Raw genomic sequence first — 23,607 nt, 5'->3', positions numbered from 1 at the left:
CTCTCTCTCTCCTTCTCTCTCTCTCTGCTGCTCTTTCAAATAGATGAAAACAAATGTTAAAAAAAAAAAATTAAACCCGGAAAGAGAATACCCAAGACCATTTAAATAAGCTAAAACATGTTTTAAAGTTTTTATCTAGAAAAGGACAGTGCACAGACAGCTCACACTCACACACTCGTGTGCAACGTGTGCACTACCTCCTCATGCTTCCCTTGCTCCACTGTCTCCTTGGGGGGTGGGGGTGGAGGTAGTGACCACACCCCCAGGGTGCCCTGGGCTCACACTGATTGGGACTTTGTCCCGAGCCCCTCCCTGGGCCTTGGTCCCAGAAGAGACAGGTCTTGAGTCTGTAGTTCTGAGATGCCCCCGCCTGCTCCCTACACCTTCAGCTGAGTACTGTGGCACCAGCGGTGGGGGGACCAACAGCTCACCGCCCCTCGGATCCCGCTACGAGCCTCTTACTGTGGGCCAGCCACACGGCCACCATGTTCTGCTCCTGGCTCTGTGCTCCACAGCACAGCGGGGGCCCCGGGGAGAGACCCTCACAACACAAGATGAGTGAAAGGGAAACATTATTTTAGCTCCCACCGTGTTTCCGGGGCAAAGGGATCTGACAGCCTTGGCTGCAGGTGTCAGCCACCTGGGACGTCCCCAGGAGTAACCGCGGACCCCAAGTGACAGGCTGTCAGGAACAGGCACCGTTGATTAGCAGAGGAAACCAAGCTCTCTGCTGTGTGTGGAACCTGATCCCCCGTAGGGCGTGCACTCCTGCCTCCCTGTGTCTGCGGTCCCAGATCCGGAACCTGCAGGCCCGGAACCTGGGAAACCCGCGGCGGTGTGGGCGGCCATGCTGTCACCCCCGGCGACCACACACACCGGAGCTCACCACATCCGCCTGAAGCCCCGCCTGGGCAGGGGCCGGGTGCTGCCACCTGCAGAGAGGACTGGGCCCTCAGACACACCTCCTCCCTGTGTGGCCTGGCTCCAGCCTTGGCCTCCAGCCTTGTCACAGCCACAGTCCCCAGGGTCTCCCTCTCCTCCGCGCTCCCCCCTCCAAGGCGTGTCACAAACACAGGTTTTCCTGGAGCTGCCTGCTCGGCTCTGCGCCCCTCCCAGCACGGGCCCCACGGAGGGGGCTCACTTGGCCTTTGGGGTCCTAGCCCCAGCGCCTCGGGAGGTGGTCTTGTTGGACAGAGGGGCCTTGCAGACGCCAATCACTCCAATGAGGGTCCTGATGCAAGGACCAGATGGATACGGGGGCAAGAGGATACGAGGAGACCTGGGGAGGGGGCACCATCGACGCTGCTCGGGACAGCCCCCAGAAGACCAATACCCAAGCTTAGCAACACCCCGAGGTTGCTGCCGGAGGGGCTGTCTCCCTCCCTGTTCCAAGTTCTCTCCCCCAGCTCCCGTGGAAGCCCCTCCAGGTCTCCTCCAGCCCGTGTGACCCAGCTTCCCCGTCTCACTCTGGAAGGACATGAAAGTGACCCAGGGCAGGGGTGCCCTCTCCATCTCCTTCCTGGTGGCTCCCCCCGCACCACCCCAGCTCTCTGCTCTGCCGGGTGCTTCTTGCCTCCCCACCTGAACACGGGGGCCCAGAGCTGGGTCTCTGGACTGTCCTCCACCCTCCCTGCCCCGTGCTGTGTCACAAACACCCTGGAGGCGGCACAGCCTGAGGCCCCTGCCTCTCCTCTCCCTGAGCTGCACACCCACGGTCCCCTGGGAAACGCAGCGACAGCCCCTCCAACCTCAGAGTCTCAGATTCAGCTCTGGTTCTCCCCACCCCACGCTCCAAGTCCCAAACCTCCTGCTGCTCTCGCATCCTTCCCATTTCAGAAAACGGAACCTCCTCTTCCAAGGACCCAGCCCTGGAGTCGATCCTGGCCCCCCTTCCTCCATACCCAGGCTCAGCCCACCGCGGCACATCCCGCTGGCTCCGCCCCCGAGCATGCCTGGGTGTGACCAGGCCACCCATGTCACCATGATGCACTACACCGAAGCCGCCCTGTGCCACTCCTTGCTCAACGTTCCTTGATTCCCCCACTCAGGACACCAACACCCACCAAGTCAGGTCCCAGCATACCCAGGACAGGGCTGGCTGGTGTGCAATGAATGATACATCCTTCCTGCTTCCCTGTGTGCGTCCCATCAGTGTGCTCCTGACCCAGGGGCACCTCCTCCACGCTGCACTGTCTGGGCCCGGCCCCAGCTCTAGACTGGGCTGCTCCCCATGAATGCTGGGGTTCAGATGTTGAGACGGCTTTGAACCCCAGCCACGCCACCACCCCTGGTCGGAGCCCAACCTCCAGCTCCCCTGGTCCCCTCTGACCGCCATGCTTCCGCCTGTCTGTGTCTCTGGCTGTCAGTCTCTGCCTCTGGTCCCACAGATACAGCACCTGAGCTGGGCCTGCCTTGGCTTCAGAGGACAGCCCCGCCCTCAGCCCCCAGCCCCACCTGCAGCCCCCAGCCCTGCCTGCAGCCCCCAGCCCCGCCTGCAGCCCCCAGCCTTGCTCGCAGCCCCCAGCCCAGCCTGCAGCCCCCAGCCCTGCCTGCAGCCCCAGAACTGCCCGCAGCCCCCAGCCCTGCCCGCAGCCCCCAGCCCTGCCTGCAGCCCCAGAACTGCCCGCAGCCCCCAGCCCAGCCTGCAGCCCCCAGCCCTGCCCGCAGCCCCAGCCCCGCCCGCAGCCCCAGCCCCGCCCGCAGCCCCAGCCCCGCTCGCAGCCCCCAGCCCTGCCTGCAGCCCCCAGCCCCACCCTCAGCCCCCAGCCCTGCCCAGTAGCCCCTAGCCCTGCCCTCAGCCCTCAGCCCTGCCCTCAGGCCCCAGCCTTGCCTGCAGTCCCCAGCCCTGCCTGCAGCCCCCAGCCCTGCCTGCAGTCCCCAGCCCAGCCTGCAGCCCCCAGCCCCGCCCTCAGCCCCCAGCCCTGCCCTCAGCCCGCAGCCCCGCCCTCAGCCCTCAGCTCTGGGGTCTCAGGAGGTGGCGTCACCGAGTTCCTGGGAAAGCGGAGTTACAGGTGAGTTCCATCGTTTATTTCCTCTGGTGCACCACGCCCAGTGAGAGCTTGCCGGCTCGCCTCACAGACCTGCTCTGCCCTTCTGAGCAAGCCCCACACTCTCCCACAGTGGCTGTACCATAATTTACATCCCACCGACACCGTGTGGCGCGAGAGCTCCCCTCCTCCCCTCCTCTGGATCCTGGCCAGGCCTTTTTTTTTTTTTTTTTTTTTTTTTGATAATAGCTATTCTAACTGGAGGCCATAAATACGTACAATTAAAATAATAACAGAGCAATTAAAAAGAGAGTAAGCTTATTTTGCTGCAAAACAATTTTTGAAACCCATGCAGAGTCTTCTTCCGCAATATGCCTTTTCCACGAACCTCCGGAAGGCACCTGGTATCGCGCACAAACACCCAGAGGTTGCCTGGGATCTGGGGGAATTCCTGTGCCTGGCACGTCCCCACAGGGCTCGGCAGTGAGGAGGCTCTCTGCACAGCCAGGCCCAGCCTGTCTACACCTGCCCCACCGCCTCGAAATTCAGGTCCGGTTACCTCGGAGGCTTCTTTGCCGATAAAGCAGCTGGGAGGGATTCGCACGCACACACGGGATGTTAACCAGTCCCAGCAGTGCTGTAGGGTGAGTGCCTGAAAAAGCCCCGTCTCCCCCAAGACGAAGGCAGTGCATGAGGGGAGGGAGTGGAAGTGGAGGGGCCGAGGGGCACAGAGGAGAAGCCCCCGGCCCCCGCGTCGGCAGGCGCCCGCGTCGGCAGGTGCCCACATTGGCAGGTGCCCGCGTCGGCAGGTGCCCACATTGGCAGGTGCCCAAGACGGCCGTCGAAACGCCACCTGGGGTTGTTGCAGCGACTTCTTTTCTTCTGTGTTTTCATACATTTCAGTATTGTTTTCCTCGCTACAGCAAACAGGAACTGGGTTTGTAATCAAATAAAATACAGTAAAATAATTTTTAACAAAAATAAATTACATATTTTACGGTTGGTTTCCTTCTGTGTCGTACGAGTTTGACTGTGACACAGAGCGTGTCATTTTTACGGCACCATTAGTTCCATCTTCTTTCAAACTCTTCTTACTCTACACTTAGAACTCGGGGACCCGTTTCTGGGGGAGTCGGAGTCCCGAATGTAGCTCCTGTGGCCGGCGGCTTCCTGTGTGAGCCACCTCGAGTCTGGAGCTCCACGCTTCTCATCCTGATCGCGCCTGGAACTTCATCTATCAGATTCCGAGTTCCATCTATTTCCGCCAGCTCCTGGGCTATCCACGCTGTCTCACTGATCTATGCGTATGTCTCCTTGTTAGTATAATGCATTTACCTTATTTTTCTTTATGATATACTTGAAAATAAAGTGCCATTTGTCCTTCCTTACTGTTCTTAGTCTCTTATTTTAACCCTAATGACTTTAATAATTACGTTTGCAAGTTCAATAAATAATCCTGTTGGGATTTTAATTGAAATCGCGTCAGCCCCATAAATTACCCACAGCAGATCCGTCATCTTCCTACCGAGCAGGAGCGGGTGCACTTCCCCATCTACTCAAGTGCCCGTCCCGCCCTTCACTGTTCACGACTCCTGCAGGTCTCCTGCGGCTCCCACGGTTCCCTCCCACAGCGGGCTCATCACGGCTTTTCCAGACAGCGCCCTTTCCACTCTATTTACAAACACTTAGTCCTCTTATTTCCTGGCCGTGTGGTCCTCTGTCACCCGGCGCTCACCGTCAGTCATTTCCGGGGAAGGCGCCGGGCACGTCTCCCGATCGCGCGGCGGCACTTCCCGCTTCCCTCGGGATGATGGTTCCTCACTCAGAACTTATCAACAGCGTCTCTGACGCACGAGCGCTGTGTGCAGCCCTGGGAAAAGCAGCGACCAGAAGACGCGAACAGCCCTGTCTTCACGGGGCTTACGTTTTACGCGCCTAGGCTTCGCGACATCCTACTTCCCTTTCTGGTTTTAAACAGCAGGTGGTGGTGGGGGGCTTCATTGTATCAAATGCCTCTTCTGCACGAGCTGACGCGACCACCCGGCTTCCACTGGCGCACGCGATGCCGCCCTGCCCGGCCCTTTCACTGGTATGCTCTTGGGGACCGACGGTCACTACGTACCCTCTTGGGGACTGACGGTCACGTCTAATCCTGAGCCACCAAGAAACCTCCAAGCGCTTCCTGAAACAGCCACTGAGAAAAAAATGGGAGTGTGCCAAGCTAGAAACAACACGCAGAGAACAAACGACGTACAGAAACGCGGCTTTATCCTGTGGGTGAGGATCTGGTGACTGGGACGCGGGTGCCCCTTGCCGGGAACGGGGGAGCTGTCCAGGGCGCTCTGTGGGCAGAAAACCCCGGGCCAGGGGCAGCAGGAGGCATCTCCCAGGTGCTGGAATCCAGGAGGCGGCCCTGCGGGAGGTGCAGCCACCTGCAGGAGGCTGACCTACAGACTCCTGTGTCTGCTGCCCGCCAGGAGGTGAGGAACAGAGCCCCGGCGCTGACAGCCCACAGGGAATGCGATGCTGCCACCAACCATGGCGGCTCAGGAGCAGATGAGACCTTGGCCTCAGCCGACACCTCGTGCAGCCCAGCAGAGCCCTGACTCTGACCTCAGACGCTGGGGGAGGACACGTGTGTGCCACCGTGCGGGGGTAGGTGGCGAGGAGGCTGTGGCGGGAAGCGGAGTTGAGAGAGCAGGGATGGGCGGGAGGTCCCTGAGTGGCGGCTCCGGGGCAGGGGCAGGAGGAGGGAGGGTTGAGGAGAGGGTGCGCGGGGCTGATTGTGAAGTCAAGAGGATGGGTGCTGGCTGGGGGAGGGAGAGGAGTCAAGGGTGAAGCTGGACTAGAGCCCGAGATGCCCGCAAGGAGGGGCACCACCTCCAGGGCTGGCAGGGGCTGCGGCGGAGCAGGTGGGGGAGGACCCAACTCACTTTGGCACGGCGGAGCCTGAGCTGTCTGCCACGTGTCTCAGCGGTGAGCAGAGCGGGCACCTGGAGCCACACAGACAGAGTTCAAGAGACAGTGCCGGGGTGGAGCCTGGTGCTCGGGAGTCACCGGCACCCAGAACTGAACGGCACATGCCTGGGTGATGCGACCGCGGGAGGCCAGAGGGGGCAGCCCGCAGCGGACCTGGGAGCTTCTGCCGTGCGCAGATGACCCTTTGTTTACGAGGGGCACGGCCCCGTCAGCCCATCCCAAGTTTAAAATATCCCAAGTGGGAAATGCCTGACCTGGCGCAGCTCCTGCACCTGACTCGGGGCACAGGCGGCTCCCCTGGGGCACGCCTGCAGGATGAGGCTGCTGCTGCCATAGAAACTGGACTCCGCTCCCAGTCCAGTGGCCTCCTAGCTGCACAGGCACGCCCTGAGCGCCGAGGCGGGCACCGTCTCAAAGTCCACTGCTGGCTCTATGGGGAGCCAGTAGCCCGAGTAAACCAGATGACCTCTGATCGTGTGAAATCTCATTTTACTTTTAGAGAGCTTGGCTCAGTGTATTTGTTTGAATAATTTGCCAAAAAAAATCCCTCTTTAATAACACATTCACTTAGAGAAACTCACAGGCTCAGCACGTGGCATCCCCGCCTCACTCAACACCCCCCTCTTCCCCCAGCCGTGCTGTTACGTCGCTGGAATTTTTCAGACGAGGAAACTGAGCCTTAGCAGCCCTGCCGGGGCGGAGCACGGCCCCCAGTGCCTGAGCCCGGCCACACGGGGCTCCTGGGCCGTGCCGAGCTGCCCGGCAGGGGCGGCGGCCTGTCAGAGCAGGCGCCAACAATGCACCCTCCCCACGCGACGCCCACGCAGCCGCAGGGGAGCTGCACCACGCAAGCAGCCTCTTGCTGGGAACGCAGAGCTGTTATGCCGGCAATCACCGCACCGCACTCCCGGGGACCCGGCGCTGCCCCTCTGCGGTGCAGCACTTAGTACCCGGTGCAGGCTGAGCTTCCCTAATCCAGGAGACCCAGACCTGGACTGTCCCAGAGCTGTGGGTGCTGACGAGACACAAGAGGAAGCTTTCCCAGCGTGCAGCTTCGACGCGTGGATCATTACAGACACCGTGTAAGTCACCTTCAGGGTACGTGGCTAATGTATGTGTGAAGCACAGATGGATCTGGGGTTTAGACTTGGATCTCGCCTCCAAGGTATATGGGCGTGCAAATACTTCAAAATGTGGGAAAAAATCCCCAGTCTTAAATTACTACTTACTGGCCCCAAGCATTTCAGACTAGGGAGCCTCGGCCGACAGTGCTGGCCAGCGGTCAGTTCCCAAAGCTCCATTCAGCTCTCTGAACTCTGTGATTTGCACGTGACCGGTGCCCGGGCGGGGGAGGGGCAGTGCTACCTTCTTAAAAATTGTACTCAAGGGTTAACGCTGCTTTTTAAATAAAAGCCCCTCAGCTGCCTCTCTCCTATTTTATTTGGGGAGGCTGGGGGAGTAGGGGGCCCACGCCTGAGTACTTCCGGCTAGCAACCTCGAGGTACAGTAGGTTGGTAAAGCCTACTGAAAATTCAAGCATATGGCCAGAAACCCTCGCACAAACGCAAACGTGACCAGCGCTGGAGCCTGCAGCGATTCAGAGAGCAGAACGAGGGGAATGATCCATCTCCCTCCGGGGGCCGACGTGAGCGTCCACGGGCCTCACCATTCCAGACTCACGGGGCAGATTTATCTGTGTTTCATCAAGTACGAAAAATATATGGACGGAAGGGTTTCCGGCCGATCCCACCCCCCGCCCCGTCATCCAGCCACCTCCATTAATGTCAGCAGACTCATAAATCGGTCCCGCGCTGGACGGAGAGCGGCTCGTGCGCTGCACGGAAGCCTCCGGACGTGTCACTCGCTGCCTATAAATTCGCTTGCACGAAGTCAAGGCAACAGACTGCACATGGACTACATTAGCACGACCCTCCCTGGAAAACGGAGGGGGCCACCTCCCCCCAAAGGACAGGCGGAGACCCTCGTGTGCCAAGCAGGAGGGGCCACCTCCCCCCAAAGGACAGGCGGAGACCCTCGTGTGCCGAGCCAGGAGGGGGCCACCTCCCCCAAAAGGACAGGCGGAGACCCTCGTGTGCCGAGCCAGGCGCTTTCACCGACGGGGCTGTGCGGGAGTGAGACGTGGTTCGCCGGTATCACCCGAGGCCCAGGCTCCCTTCCCGACTGGGAAGCAGACCTTGAATTCTATGTCTGAATCCGATGGGAGCCTCTACTCAAACCGCCTTCTAAATTTTATTAGGAAGAACAATATATTACGTGTGACGCGACTGCCTGGTGGTGAGCAGGTTTTTATTTTCAGTTTTCTGTATTTATACAGGAGAATGGATGCCCAGGCAAGGGCAGAGTCTCTGGGCAGGAAGGGAGATCCCCCCGAAGTCAGCTGTTTCTCCAGCCCCGTTCAGACCCCAGCCGTCACTCGCCCTTCCTCCTGTATAGGAGCGAGTCATTCGCTCTTCTAGTTCACGAATCCAAAAAGCCCAAGAAAATGCAGGAGGTCTTTAAAAAGTTTGTGGAAAACAGAAACTGTGAAAGACCTATGCGTGCACTTCACTGTTTTTTTGTTTTGTTTTGGTTTTTTTTTGCATCAAAATTAACTTAGCTTTTATACCCTCGAGTCCCAGCGCAACGCTGGGAAACGCTCCGTCCTCGACGCCTTCACCCGCTTCCTTCACGACGCTGTGGAAGCTAGGCAGCACGAGGGAGAACTGCGGCAGGCAGCCTTGGGCTGGGGGCTCATTCACAGACACCCTGGCCTCATCCGACCAAGTGGCAACGCTTATTCCTCGAATTCACTGCTCTCACGGGCGATCCCTCACGACACGGAACTTGAGGGCTCCTGGGCAAGCCTGGAGTCCCTGTCCAGTGTGGACCTGTCTCACCCACGCACCCAGCTGGTCTGGGGTCCCCCACACTGCAGGATGACCCGGCTGTACTGGGTAGGGGTGGCCTCTCTGCAGGGCGCTCCCCGCAGATGGCAGCACCCGGAGCTGGCTCATCTCCCACACTCTGGAGGACCACACAGGGCCCCACAGAGGCCGTGCCTGTCCCAGGGCTCACCTCCCGCACTCTGGAGGACCACACGGGGCCCCACAGAGGCTGTGCCAGGTCCCAGGGCTCTCACCTCCCGCACTCTGGAGGACCACACGGGGCCCCACAGAGGCCGTGCCTGTCCCAGGGCTCACCTCCTGCACTCTGGGGGGCCACAAGGGGCCCCGCAGAGGCCGTGCCTGTCCCAGGGCTCACCTCCCGCACTCTGGAGGACCACACGGGGCCCCACAGAGGCCGTGCCTGTCCCAGGGCTCACCTCCCGCACTCTGGAGGACCACACGGGGCCCCCCGCAGAGGCCGTGCCTGTCCCAGGGCTCACCTCCCGCACTCTGGGGGACCACACGGGGCCCGCAGAGGCCGTGCCTGTCCCAGGGCTCTCACCTCCCGCACTCTGGGGGACCACACGGGGCCCTGCAGAGGCCGTGCCTGTCCCAGGGCTCACCTCCCGCACTCTGGAGGACCACACGGGGCCCCGCAGAGGCTGTGCCGGGTCCCAGGGCTCTCACCTCCCGCACTCTGGGGGGCCACACGGGGCCCTGCAGAGGCCGTGCCTGTCCCAGGGCTCACCTCCCGCACTCTGGAGGACCACACGGGGCCCCACAGAGGCCGTGCCTGTCCCAGGGCTCACCTCCCGCACTCTGGGGGGCCACATGGGGCCCCACAGAGGCCGTGCCTGTCCCAGGGCTCACCTCCCACACTCTGGAGGACCACACGGGGCCCCGCAGAGGCCGTGCCTGTCCCAGGGCTCACCTCCCGCACTCTGGAGGACCACACGGGGCCCCACAGAGGCCGTGCCTGTCCCAGGGCTCACCTCCCACACTCTGGAGGACCACACGGGGCCCCGCAGAGGCCGTGCCTGTCCCAGGGCTCTCACCTGCAGCAGCCCGTGACCCCCATCAGGGAAGTCACTCTCGGTATCTGCTGAAGAGCCCCAGGGTCTGTCTGCCATCAGGACTTGGCGCCCACACAGCCCTGAGCGCCTGGAGCTGCTGGGTGTTCTGAATTTGATTTACTGTGACGCCTGACATCAAAACACCCGATTTCATGGGGCCGTGCACCTGTCCCTGCGGCCTTGGCAGATCCTGCTCGCCTTCTCCCACAGCCCCCACTCAGCCCCACGCATTTCTTTCCACTGAAGCAAGAGGAGAGAAACGGGTAATGCACACACTCGTGCAGTCTCCCGGCGGCCCAGAGCCGCCTTTGAGGATTCCTGGAACATGTAATTACACGAGGAATTCAGAATAACGAGCCCCAGCTCACCTCCCCGACTGCCCGGCCCTCTCTCTCCCTGTGTCTCTCGGAAACTTTTTCATTCTGAAAGTAATTCATGCTCGCCGTGGAAAACTCGGGCTACACAGCACAGAACAAACGCGGGCACGCGCCCTCCACTCTGAAGATGGCCACTGTGAACATTCTGGGCGCTGTTTTCTGATGTCCTTCAAAGTCCTCGCGGAGAACAATGGGAGCCGTCCCTCGAGAACCAATTCTGGTTTCACACGATGCCGCTGTTTCAGAAGTCTTCACTCGCCCGTGTCAGCTCTCGGGCGCCAGGAACTATGCCGGATTTTCAGCCAACTTACCCAACTTCTCTGAGTCCGCTTTCTCATCTATAAAATAATTGGGGCAAACCACAAGCTGGCGTCCCCAAATCCCAGGATTCTTCTAGCTCTCGCCCTCTCGTCTCCCCTCCTCTCTCCTTTTCTCCCTGCGTCTCTCTTTTCCTCCAGGAGCACACAACCAGCCCCAGCTCTGCATGACACAGAGGGAAAGCCGAGGGCCCCAGGTGGACTCGGGTATCTGCCGTCTCTTCCGTAAAGCGACCCTGAGCCCTCACGGAGCACAGGGCCCCAGGCAGGGACACACTCAGTGCTGGGGGAATCAGGACACAGCGTATGAATTCCAGCCCTGCCGCTCACGAGCCAGGATCCCCAAGACAGCCACTGAGCGCGTCTGAGCTGTGGGTTCCCAGAGCACCTGGGGCTGCACCTGCTGTGGCACGTGGGCTAGCAGGGCAGGTAAGCGGGACACAGGTGCACCTGAGGGACAAGAGCCACAGGGACAGCGTGACCAGGCTGAGGCAGGAGAGCGGCCGGTGAGGGCAGAGGGACCTGGCGCCCCAGGCAATACACCGTCACACACGTGCTCACTGCCCCGGCGCCAGGGGCCGGCACAGCTGTCTTCCCAGGGGTCCAGGTCCTAGTAAGGAGTAGCCCTAGAATGGCACAGCCGAGCCCCAGGACTGTCCATGGGAAGGGTGAATGTGGCTGCATTAAAATTATACCTTAATTTTTAAAATTTAAAAAAAAAACAACCTGCCGCTGACACCCATTCCTCAAGCTCTGGCAGAACAGAAACCGCGTGGAAAACACATTGCGGAGGTGACCGTGACTGAACCAAGGGCCTGGGCGTGATGTCAATCACGGGTCCTTATGAGAGGGGCAGGGGGGCCCGGACACACGGGTGGGGGGAGGGCGGGTGAGGCGACCCCAGAGGAGGCGGAGTGACGCGGATGGGAGCCTAGGCAGGCTGGCGGCCACCAGCAGCAGGAAGAGGCGGGACAGAGTCTCCCCTAGACACCCCGACTTCACATCTCTGACTCCCAGCACGTGGGTTCCCAAGGTTTCAGGCCACCGAGTTCTGTGGTCACGTGCCACGGCGGTGATGGCTAACTCATACAAACCTCGAGTTCACGTAGCTGCTTCTTCGCGGAAGCCCGGGGACTCCGGGTGCAGACCGAGTGACTGGTGTGACCACTGCTCTTCCTAACAGACACCTGATGGAGCCAATCACCAAACGCTTCCGAGCAGGGGGCGGGACAGGGAGGGGCCCTGCACCCAGGAGCGCTCCGGTGGGTGGGAGGAGGAGGAGGGGCCGGGGTGAGTGGCGCACTCTGGGGCCGGCTTGATGAATGGCTGAAGGACCCCTCCACCAGCCAGTTTCCCAGACTGAAGCTTGATAGAACGGCCGGCCCGAGCAGTCCTCGCTGTGCAAAGCGGAACCAACGCGGTCGGTGCACTGTCCTTCTGGAAGACTCCAGCCCCCAGCGAGCGGGCGTGAAGCCGAGGAGCACACGCGGCAGAGGGGCCCGGCTGCCCCGGGCAGGAGCGCGGGCTGCGGCGCGGCTGGGCAGCAGTCCCAGCGTCCCCAAGAAGGCCCCGTGTTGAGGTCTTGGGCTCCAGCCTTAAGGGTTGCAGCGAGGAGACCTGGTCCGAGGGTGGGGAGTAGGAGGTGGCTCAGTCTCGAGGTCCCTGGGGGTGCGCCCTGGCAGGGGCTCTGGAGGGGGGGTTTAGGCCGAGTCTGCTTCCTGACTCCCCGGGGATCCCCTGCACAGCCGTCCACCGTCCAGACGGACGGGGTCACGTGACCGCCGACGGCAACCCTCCCAACCGTAAGCGGAGACGACCCTCCCTTCCCCAGTGGCTCCTCTCCTGTCGGGCGGCAGCAGGACGGGGAGGGCGCGTGCCCCCCAGCCCTGGGGCCCCGTCTGTCTAAGGTGGCTGCGGGGCAGCCTGCGGGACGGGACCTCGCCTGAGCGCTCAGCGCGCGGTGGGCAGCGCGCGCCCACCAACCTGCACCCGGTGCACGAACTGCGCAGACGCAGAAGGCCAGTAGCAGCAACACACAGGAGTGGGAGACGCGCTCCCTCCGAACAGGACACGTCCGCGGAGACGGGCAGACCCAGAGAGCGTGGGACGCCCGCGTGTCTCGTGCGTGGGCTCACTGAGCCCCAGAACCGGCCGGGAGGCGGGGCCGCGGCCTCTGCCGCCTCTGCCTCCCACAGAAGCCACGCCCTTCGGAGACCAGCCAGGGCTCGGGAGGGCCGAGCCGTCCCCCAGCTGGTTCCGCTCCTCCCCGTCTCCCCAGCTGCCCGCGGACCAGTCAGAGGACGCCGATACGGCGCTCAGCCCCAGCCCCAGCAGGGCGTCACCTTGCAAGATGGTACTGCCCATGCGCGGCTGCAGGATCGTACTGCGCATGCGCATCACCTTGCAGGATCGTACCACTCATGCGTGGCTGCAGGCTCGTACTGCGCATGCGCGGTTGCAGGCTCGTACTGCCCATGCGCATCCTCTTGCAGGCTCGTACTGCCCATTTCTCACGTGGTCTCCTCTGCTCTGTGTTCGCGAGTTAGTGTCGATGCGAGATAACCACGCCCACAGAGGCTAAACGTTTATGAAAACACTTTTGCAGAAATAAGAGGGAAAGTGAGTGCTACAAACCTGTTACATTACATTTTCTGAATGAAGTTAAGTAAAATGTCAGAAAGTTCTAGTATCTTTCATACATTTAGATACATTGTAGAGCTCACACACACACCCACACATGCTCACACACACCTACACACGCACACACATGTTCACACATGCACACACATGCACACATACCTACACATGCACACACATGCACACACACACCCACACATGCTCACACATGCTCACACACCCACACATGCTCACACATATATCCCACACATGCACACACACCTACACATGCACACACACCTGCACATGCACACATACACATGTACACACATGCACACACACGTGCTCACACACACCCACACACATGCACGCACAACCTACACATGCATACACCCACACATGCTCACACACCTACACATGCACACACACGCTCACACATGCACACACATGCTCACACACGCACACACATGCACACACATATACACACATACATACCCCACATGCACACACATGCACACACATGCTCACACACCTACACATGCACGCACATGTAAACACATGCACACCCACACGTGCACACACATGCACACACATGCACACACATGTACACACATATATACCCCACACATGCACACACACCTACACATGCACACACACATACACATGCACACACATGCACACACAATGCTCACATATACCTACACATGCACACACATGCACACACACCCACACACATGCTCATACACACCTACACATGCACACACACATGTACACACATATATACCCCCCACATGCACACACACCTACACATGCACACAGACATGCTCACACACATGCACACACATGCTCACACACACACACATGCACAAACGTGCCACAAGGGGAACGACCTAAACGACAGGGCAGTTCACAGAGGAAGAAAAAAGAGAATTCTTCAGCGTCTCTGCGAACATAGTAAATGCAAATTAAGAGGTGACTGACCTAGCGGTCTTATCGAGTTGGCAAATACGTAAAAGATCAGAATCAACCTTAACGACTGCCCGGGCAGTCTCGCGCTAACCAGTCACTGAAGTCGTGCTTTGGAACGCATTTAAAGGACGCGGGAAAGCCCAACGTTGAAGTTCTAAAAGTTGGGAAAAGGATTCTTAAGACTGTAGTTAGAGATCGGCGTGAGGGACGGGGGCGGAAGGAAGCTGAGCCAACGCTGGCCCTGTCGTCGTCGGGGCGGCGCTGACCGACGGGCCTCACCGTCTTCCTCAAACTCCCTTCAGTGAGCCCGTGCTACGTTTAACACCAGAGGAAGTACTTCATTTAAAAACCGACTTGAAGACCAAACAATCGGGTTGGCACTGCAGCGCACGTGTTGATCGGCTGTCTCAGTGCCGGCATCCAGTAGGGGCGCAGCGTCAAGTCCCGGCTACTCCAGCTCCCGCTAATGAGGCTTGGAAAAGCAGCAGAGGACGGCCCAAGTGATTGGCCCAGACGCCTGGGCCCGTGCACCATGTGGAAGGCCCGGATGGAATTCCAGGCTCCTGGATGTGGCCTGGCCCAGCCCCAGCTGTCGCAGCCATTTGGGGAGTGAACAAGCAGATGGAAGATGCTGTGTCTTGGGGCCAGCATTGTGGCGGAGTCGGCTAAGCCTCTGCCTGTGGCACCAGCACCCCATGTGGGCGCTGGTTCGTGCACCAGCTCTTCCGATCCAGCTCTCTGCTTATGGTCTGGGAGAGCCGTGGATGATGGCCCAAGAAGAAGTTCCTGGCTCCTGGCTTCGGATCAGCCCACCTCTGGCCGTGTGGCCATCTGAGGAGTGAACCAGAGGATGGAAGACCTCTCTCTCTCTGTCTCTCTCTCTGTCTTTCTCTCTGTCTGTCTGTCTGTCTCTCCCTCTAACTCTACCTCTCAAATAAACAACAACAACCACCCAAACAATCCACCGTGGGAGTGACAGGGATTGGCTGAGTAAGTGCAGGTACTCTGAGCGGTGGCGCATCTGTGAACTGTGACTTCTAATAACTCATCGGGCTGTCCTGCGTGTCGTGTTGGAATTCATCCTGGGGACTGATCGCGTTTCATGTTTCAAAAGACAATATTTGCTTTACAGCTGCTTTTGGTTTAAAAACAGCAAAGAGAAGGACTTTATCAAAGTCAACCCGAGAAATGTAATCCAATTGTGGAAATAAATGTGCTTTGACCTTACGTTACTTCCAAAGAGGATTTTTCTCTCCCTGTGAAGCCTACGCAGCGGACCCGAGAGGCCAGCCCCAGCAGGCCGCAGACCGGCGGGTCAGGAACGCGGGACGGGGTGGTCTCCGGGGACTGGCCTGGCCTGCTGGTCTTCAAAGCAGCCCACAGACCGGGGGACGACCACGGGCACCCGCAGGGCGCTCCCAGGGCCTCCCCCCAGCCTCACACGCCCGGGGGGCTTCCAGGAGCCTCAGGATGCTGGAACGCTAACCCACGTCTCTAGAATCAGGGGCTTCTGCATTCCAAATCCACCCGGATCGATGCCCTGCCTTTCTGGTTTTTCCTCTCACATATTTTTAAACTGGGGTTTTAACCGAAAGCAATGCTTAATAAGAAAAGACCTCCAAGAGCACAAACATAAGAGAAGTGATCCCACCACTCGGGTCCCGAGAGGCCGCCCCGCCAGCAGCTCCTAGCGGCTCCTTCCCGGTAATTTTCCACGCACGCACCAACACGTACTTAATAAGTTAAACGTGTGTGCGAACACAGACCTGCTCCTTATCGCCGGCCTCGCTCTCCATGGTTTCAATTACCTGCGGTCGCCCATGGTTGGAAAACATCGAGTGAAAAATTCCAGAAATAAATAATTCATAAGTTTTAACTTACGCACCATTCTGAGCGGGGTGGTGAAACAGGGCGTCGCCCCGCTGCGTCCCGCCTGGGAGGAGTCGCACCCCTCTGTCAGACACGTCCCGGCCGTGCAGTCTCCCCGCCCGCCAATCACGCCGTCGCCTCTCAGCTGTCAGAGTGACTGCTGGGGCAGCACAGGGCTGGCCACTCTCGCTCTACTCAGCGGAGCCCCCATGCACACAGCAGCGGTGCTGGCAATGTCGCGACACGGTATTTATCCTCTCTCTGTCCTCCTTTATTATTAGGCATTTTTTCTGTGCCTGATTCTAAGTTGAACTTTGTCACAGGCATTGTATACAGAGCTCAGGACAAGCCACGGCTTCAGATACTCACCAGTGGTCTTGGAAGAGACCCCCTCCCCCCATGGATAAGGGAGACTGTTGTGTTCACAGTACGTATACATGCATGTTTTAACTCAATGTGGGGTTGCATTTCTACGCAGTGATTTGCACTTGGTTTTGCCCCTAACAATTAGCTGGATTTTCAAGTGTTCATATAAAACCATCTCACGTACAGACGACACAGTGTCGAGTGCCTGCTCCACAACACAGAAAGGAGGGGAGCTCCTGGTAGTTCCTGGTGACGCACCTTCGTGAACTCGGGGCACGCGACTCCCAGTAACCGTGACAATGCAGGGTTTAGTTACACCCCCAAGTGACTCACAACCACTTATATTTGCCTTGAAAGGCAGACAGGCACAGAGAGAGAAATCTGCCATCTGCTGGCTCAGTGCCCAAAGCCAGGAGACAGCGACCCCATCCAGGTCTGTGTGGGCGGCAGGGAACCAGGAAGTCGAGCTGCCCCCTGCCATGCGGCCCCAGGGCATGCCGACTTGGCACGAAGCCTGTGGCAGAAGCCAAGCCAGGACTCGACCCAAGCGCCCGATAGGATGTGTGCTTCCCGAGGGCCCCCCAACGGCTGCAGCGGGACTCCCACCCCTGTCACGGCGCATTCACTAGAAGGTGCCCTCCCTGCTAACTCTCCCCGAGTGCAGGTGCACAAACTCCTCCCGACAGCCACAGGACATAGCGGGCTACGCCGGGAACGTCACCGCTCAGCTGCTGGCACCGCCCGGCGCTCACTCGGGAACTGGCTGTGGTTTCCCTGGGGGAGGGCACAGCACAGGGAGCCCTTTATCCCGCGGCAGAGGCAGCAGCAGCCGCACCCAGCGGTCCAGGCCCTCGCCGTCTAGTGAGAACCCCACCAAAGGCCAGCACTCCTGCCCTCGGGCCACAGGGATAGAGCAGCGACTCAGAGAGCGAAGGACCGGCCAGGGCGGCGCGGGGACTTCCCGCGGCAGGACCCCACTTGTACCACCAGCTCACTTTGAAAAGGGAAGCCTGGGGTCTCAGGTGCCTTCCTTCAGGAACCCACTCTGCTCCTGGCCCAGCTTCCTGCCGACGTGCACCTGGGGAGGCGGCAGCGGGGGCTCAACTAGCTGGGTCCCTGCCACCCACGTGGGTCCTGGCCCCTGGCTTCACCCTGGCTCAGCCCCAGCTGTTGTGGGCATTTGGGGAGTGAGCCAGTGGTTGGAAGAGCGCGCTCTCGCTCTCTCTTTGCCCTTAAGTAATAAAGAATCAATAAATAAATCTTAACGAAAAGCAAAGCCAAGAAGCCTCAGGACTGAACCAGCAGCTCTGTGCCAACACAGCCCGGGGCTCTGCCGCGGCGCTCACCTGCACTCGATGAACCAGTGCCGGATCTGGTCCTGCAGGCTCTCCTTCATGTCGGGGCCTTCGATGGCCTTCAGGTCGTTCTTGATGGTGACCATGGCCTCCCTGTATTCCTCCTCATGCTGCCTCTGCACCTCGCTGCGCAGCCGGTTCACCTTCTCGGCCTGGGCTACTGTGGCGCTGACTTCATGGAAGAGGGGAGGGGGGCTCTGGAACGAGAAGCCAAAGGGTTGCCGTCAGGTCACAGAGCTGGCAAAACATAACAGACGCTCCAAAAGCCTGAGAGAAGCTTCCAGAACGCTGGGTCCACTCTGGCAGGACACCGAGGGCCCCTTCGTCACCATGGGGGGAGGCGGGGCTCCTGTCCCACCAGTTCCCAGGCTGGGGGCTGGCGCCGCAGACTACAGAGAGCTAAGCTCTGCCAAATCCAGACACATAAGAACAAAGTACTTGACGGAAGAGCTGAGGACAAGCACTGGCCTGCTCTGGACTGGAGGAGAGAACCGTGAAGTCAACTCAGGAGACCCCCCTCCCCTGCACCCCTGTAGCCCTCAGAAGGAGGGGCTCCCAGCGCTGGCTCCGGGCACCCGGCACTGCGTCAGACCCTCGCCATCCACCAGCCGGCAAGGCAACAAGCGTTCGGCCCGGAAGCGCTCTCTCGACGCCCAGTACGGGCGCCAGGTCTTGCTAACAGACGCACAACGCGGCGTGGGAATTTACAGACCATGGACACCAGCAAAGGCTGCAAGTCAGCGCCTGGTTTTACTGCTTCATTTAAGAAATGGCAGATAAAACGTGAGTAAATGCAGATTAACGTAAGAGTAGACCATGTCTGTATCAGTTATGCTGTGAACTGCAAAAAAAAAAAAAAAAATCCAAGAAATATCCCCAGCTGAGCAAAGACGGGCCAGCTTGGAGAACAGCGGTAACTGGCATCCGCACGCACCGCGTCACTCCCTCCCATCTGCTTGCTGACGCCGGTGAGAACCTACGTCCCAGCGGAACTCGCTTGCCAAGCGCGCACAGGCCAACGCCACACCCCCACCCTCAGAGCGGCCCTGTGGGCGTCACCACGAAGAACGGTGGTGTTCCATTATTTGCAAATTGTGTGCACATGTCCTCAGACCAAGAAAACTGCGACACACTTAGGTGCGAATATGCCTGCACGCAGGATAGACACGCACGCACGCACCTTACCCAGGGAGCCCCGCTGGCCGATTCCCAGCACACCCTGGGCAAACCCAGCTCCGCTGACGGAGCCTCCCCGCCCGCCGCACACTGGCTGCCGCCTTCCGCCCACTGCTGCCCGTCTTCCTTCCCAGGGGCAAGGAGTGGGGAACGCGTGGGTTAGGGGTAAAGGGACACAGCTGGGCAGGGGCAGGACGCACAGACCTCCCGACCCCAACAGAGAGCCGCGCTCCCATCCTTCCCTGTGCCATGGAGTCTAAGATCTCGTCTCAGAATTGTGTCTTTAATTGCATAAGACACCCAGGTTTGCAAAGCAATCGGGTGATGCTTGAGCTGGGCCTTCACAAGTGGGCAGGCAGCTCTGGCTCACGTTTGCCAAGAGCTCTGCAGGGAGTGTTTGACGGGCTCCTTGGCAGCTCCACCTCCTGCGGGCCAGACGCCGGCCTCGCAGCGCGCCACAGCCCCGCACATCCCCTCACCACGCCACCTTGTTTCATTCATGTCTGGCTTTCAAGGTAGAAGCGCGATGTGACCGTCCCATTGAACAGATGAGAAAACGGAGGCGCAGGGCTTGGTGCCTCCGCCAGCCAGGCCCGAGCACAGGGGGCTCCGGGGCCCTTTGTGCGCCATGGGGGTCTCCCGTCGCCCCGCGCCAAGCTGTTAATATCCGCGCACTGTGCGTGGGTCCCGACACAGACCTTCCAGGTTCATGAGCCGCGTTTCCTCCTCGGGCTGCCGCATCTCCCTCTGTAGCAACTTCGGTCACATGGAACTCAAATTTGTTAACTCACCGCGCAAACAGCAACTCATTTAAAAATAAATTACGAATATTAAAGGCAGAGAACAGAGCACGATAATATACCATATATATTGAAACACATCAGCTGGAGAATAATGCATCTTAATGAAGGCTTCCCACGTGAATACACCATTATATTTACAAGCTTTCCAGAGTTAATGACCCAGAACGGGATAACGAAACCTACATTTATAGCAAGGTCCTCTGTCAGCAAAAATATACATATTAATAATTGATGCGGCTGCACACAGAGGAGAGACCGCGGTGCTGCCCGAGTTCGTGGGGAAATGGGACACCACGGCCCATTAACTTCCAATGCTTAGCTAATGTTTGATGGGTTTTGTCTTTAAAGATCCGCGTTCAAATTAGTGAGAGAAAATGGACATCGTCCCAGTGAAAACCTGTCCCATTTATCAGTTGCAAATAAACTTGCAAACAAGTGATTTAGTGCTGGCGACCGGCGGAGGGTCTCCGCGCCTGGCGGGGCTGGGGGCTGCTCCTGGCCTTGGCTCTGCTGTCACGGGAGGTGCGGGCGGTGCAGGCGGGAGGGCAGACACGGCGCCCTGCAGTCTCCCAGGAGGCCCGCATGCCAGGCTGCGCTCCTCAGAGGCTGCGGAGGCGCCACAGCCGCCTCCCTGCACGCCTGGCGCCTGCCGTGCACCCCACGGGCCTCCTCCGTCCGTCCATTTCAGGATCCTTCTGTCGTCGACCAGAGTCGGCCATTTTGCATCCTTCTCTTTCCGGGGAGAGCTCCCATTTATGGATCTGTGTTCCTGCACACAGGGTCCCTCCTCCTAAGGAGGAGCCCGGCTGGAGGGGTGGGCAAACATGGCGGCCTGGGACCTCGGCCCTCTGCTCAGAGGTAGGCTACAGCCTTATCTTAGATGCCATCATGTAGTGGGGACAAAACCATTACAGTGAAAAACCAGGGCTGGAGTGGAGCCTAGCCCGGCTAAGACCCCGGTTAAGGTGCCCACGTCCGACCCTGCAGAGCCTGGATCTGATCCCGGCTCTGACTCCCAACTCCGGCTTCCTGCGGTGCACACTGGCCGGCAGCCAGGGACGGCTCGGGTGGCTGGGTTTCTGCCCCCTCCATGGGAGACCCACACTGAGTTTCCAGCCTCACCCCGGCCATCGCAAACATCCCGGGAGCAAGCCAGCACTAGGGGGCTCGCTCTCTTCCCTCTGCTTCCAAATAAATAAATAATTTCTAAAAAGAGTAAAAAAAAATCTCCCTTGTTAAGCCTAATTTAACACCTTCACTCTAAAAAAGGTGCTCGTGAGAAGTGGCTGGGACAGGGTCTGGTGAGGCCTGGGACTGAGGAGTGCTGGGGGCTTCGTCCTGCTTGCCGCAGGCTCGAGATGCGGGTGCTGTTCTGAGGGGTCCGTTTATTCCTCCAGGGGGCTCTCTGCAGTGGGGGGGGGCACCCACCACTGTTTTCATTTTCCAGAAGAGGAAGCTGGGGCACACAGGGCCGAGGCGCGGGCACAGGGCGCATCGCCAGGGAGCGGCAGACGGGGGTTTGGGCCAGAAACTGTTCTCCCTCTCTGTGCGCTGCGGTCTGCGCTGACCGGTCTCCTCTGGCTCAAAGCAGGTGGTCTGAAAATGATTTCTAGGGAACCATATGGGACCACAGGATGCATATTGGTAACTTAAAGATTGTGTTTACTCGTTTACTGAAGGTGTGGAGGAGAGAAAGTTAAATCTCCGGTTTGCCTGTTCCCTCTCCTAATGCCCGCAGCAGCCAAGGCGGCTGATGTCACCGGCTGCCACCTCCATCCGCGTCTCCCGAGTGAGTGGCGGGGACCATGCCTGAGCCTGCTGTCTCCCAGGGTGTGCAACCCCAGGAGCCCGGACAGGGAAGAGGAACAGGGACTGGAACCCCGGCACTGATGGGGATACGGGCGGCCCGACCCGAAGTCTTAACCTCTAAGCCAAACACCAGCCCCCTTTCATAAAAAATATTCATCTGAGAGGCAGAGGGACAGAGAGAGAGAGAGAGAGAGAGAGAGAGAATCGCAGGTTTAACAGTAACTGCTGTACTGCCTGAGCGATGTGATGCCTTCTCCCTGATGACGCTTCTCAATGACCTTTCACCTCTGCTAATTTAAATATTACAATGGCAATTCAACAAGGTGCTTTTGGGTTATGAATGACATGAGCACCTAGACCCCTGATAATAAGCATTTGCCAAAACGCAGCTGACACTTAGCTGGTGTGTGCTGTGTGCGATGTACCACGCGTGATTTTAAAAGCAGCTGACACTTAGCTGCTGTGTGCTGTGTGCGATGTACCACGCGTGATTGTAAATGCTCTACAGATGTCAGTTTCCTGAAAACTGAACACTCCCAGGAGCCGGCTGCTGTGCCGTCTCCACTGCACACACACGGAACCCGCGACACAGAGGTGGAGGGGCCGGACCAAGTTCACGGGGCTGGGACAGCAGACCTGGAGCGTGTCCTGGCGCTGGCCGGCTGAGGAGTTCTGGCCACCAGCACTGTCTGTGCTTAGGGCGGATGTCAGGCCCTGGAGGGCACACGAAGGACTCCTGGGAGCCGGAGCAAAGAGAAAGGGCAAGGAAGAGAACGCTTTTTGTCCTTTACAGACCTGGAACATGAATAAAGTAGAATAATGGGAATAGCCGGAATGAAGACATATTAATAACAGAAATCGAAGGTTCCCAAGGGACCAGACCGTAAAATCCCATTTAATGGAAAAGAATTCTTTTTACATTGAAGCCTCCTGGGTAGACTTTTCAAATCACAAAGATCGGGCCAGTGTTGGGGTGCAGCAGGTCAAGCCTCTTCCCGCGACCCCAGCAACCCCTGGTATAGTCCCGGCTGCGCCACTTCTGACCCGGCTCCCTGTTAATGCGCCTGGGAAGGCAGCAAAGGATGGGCCAAGTGCTTGGTTCCTGCACCCACGTGGGAGACCCTGAGGGAGCTCTTGGCTCTGGGCCTTGGCCTGGCCTAGCTCCGGCTGTTGCAGGCATTTGGGGAGTGACCAGTGCGTCGAAGATCTCTTTCTCTCTGTCACTTCACCTTTCAAATAAATAAAATGAATCTTAAAAAAAAAAAAAGAAAAATTGTTTGCAACTAATCACCTGTGATAAAAATAACAAACGACCAGATAGAAATATGAAAAAAAAAGTTAAAAAAAAAGCAATCACAGAGATTCTTCAGAGAGTCCTCCCCGAATTCTGACCGCGGTGCCCCGTCGCGGGACAGCTCGCGTGCTCGGCCGTCCCTCAAGGGCTGCTCCTGCCCGTGGACCTCAGCGCAGCCGCCGTGTGGGGCCGCACCTGTGCCTCGGGCATCCCCGGGATCTCTGGGCAGCTGGGTGAGGAGGCCGCAGCCCGGCTGCTTGTGACGCTCTGCCTTCTAACAGCCTGCTTCCGGGTCAGGGCCTGGACGTGGTGTACGGTAACAAAGGCTGAGACACCTGCGATTTGAAATCCACGCACGGGGATTATGCAGCCTCTGTTTCATTACACCACAATGTTCCTGCACTTTCTGGGAGTTCTCCAGGGTGGGAAGTCATTCGGTCACTGGGAGCACGGCTCATAATTTTCTGGGATCATGAACGCCACCCAGTATTTCCTGCGGGTGCGGCTAGGCCCTGGAGCCACCCCTCGTCCCTCAGGAAGTCGTCCCAGCAGCTCCGTGCACCAGGCCCTGCTGTCCTGCACCGGCAGAGGGAAACGCGTGGCTGCCAGCCCTGCCATGGGCGCAGACGGAGCTGAGCCGCGCCCCAGGCCTGGCTGCCTCTCCAGTACTGGCTCCCCTCCGGCCAGCCCCATCCACACGCTCACTTCCAGGCGCTGCCTCTCCCCAGGAGG

The 23,607-nt window shown here is 59.0% G+C and overlaps 1 protein-coding gene and 1 long non-coding RNA gene across 2 annotated transcripts in view; both read right to left on the bottom strand.

Annotated features, from left to right (window-relative positions):
• The window catches only part of IQCA1 (IQ motif containing with AAA domain 1), a 150,213-nt gene that overhangs the window by 103,736 nt on the left and 22,870 nt on the right, over nt 1-23,607 (bottom strand). Inside the window, exon 6 of the mRNA XM_070070001.1 lies at nt 17,785-17,990. Coding sequence (XP_069926102.1) covers nt 17,785-17,990 — 206 coding nt within the window. The remainder of the gene's footprint in view (nt 1-17,784; nt 17,991-23,607) is intronic.
• LOC138848904 (uncharacterized) lies at nt 2,959-12,593 on the bottom strand. Its single transcript, XR_011387045.1, has 3 exons — nt 11,713-12,593; nt 5,921-10,639; nt 2,959-5,181 (listed from the first exon to the last, which is right to left on the bottom strand). It is a non-coding gene; the product is annotated as an uncharacterized lncRNA (long non-coding RNA).

This window comes from Oryctolagus cuniculus, chromosome 3, assembly GCF_964237555.1.
Source record: "Oryctolagus cuniculus chromosome 3, mOryCun1.1, whole genome shotgun sequence".
Lineage (NCBI taxonomy): Eukaryota > Metazoa > Chordata > Mammalia > Lagomorpha > Leporidae > Oryctolagus > Oryctolagus cuniculus.
The sequence above is the reverse complement of the archived record's forward strand: the minus strand, read 5'-3'. Positions and strand labels throughout refer to the sequence as shown.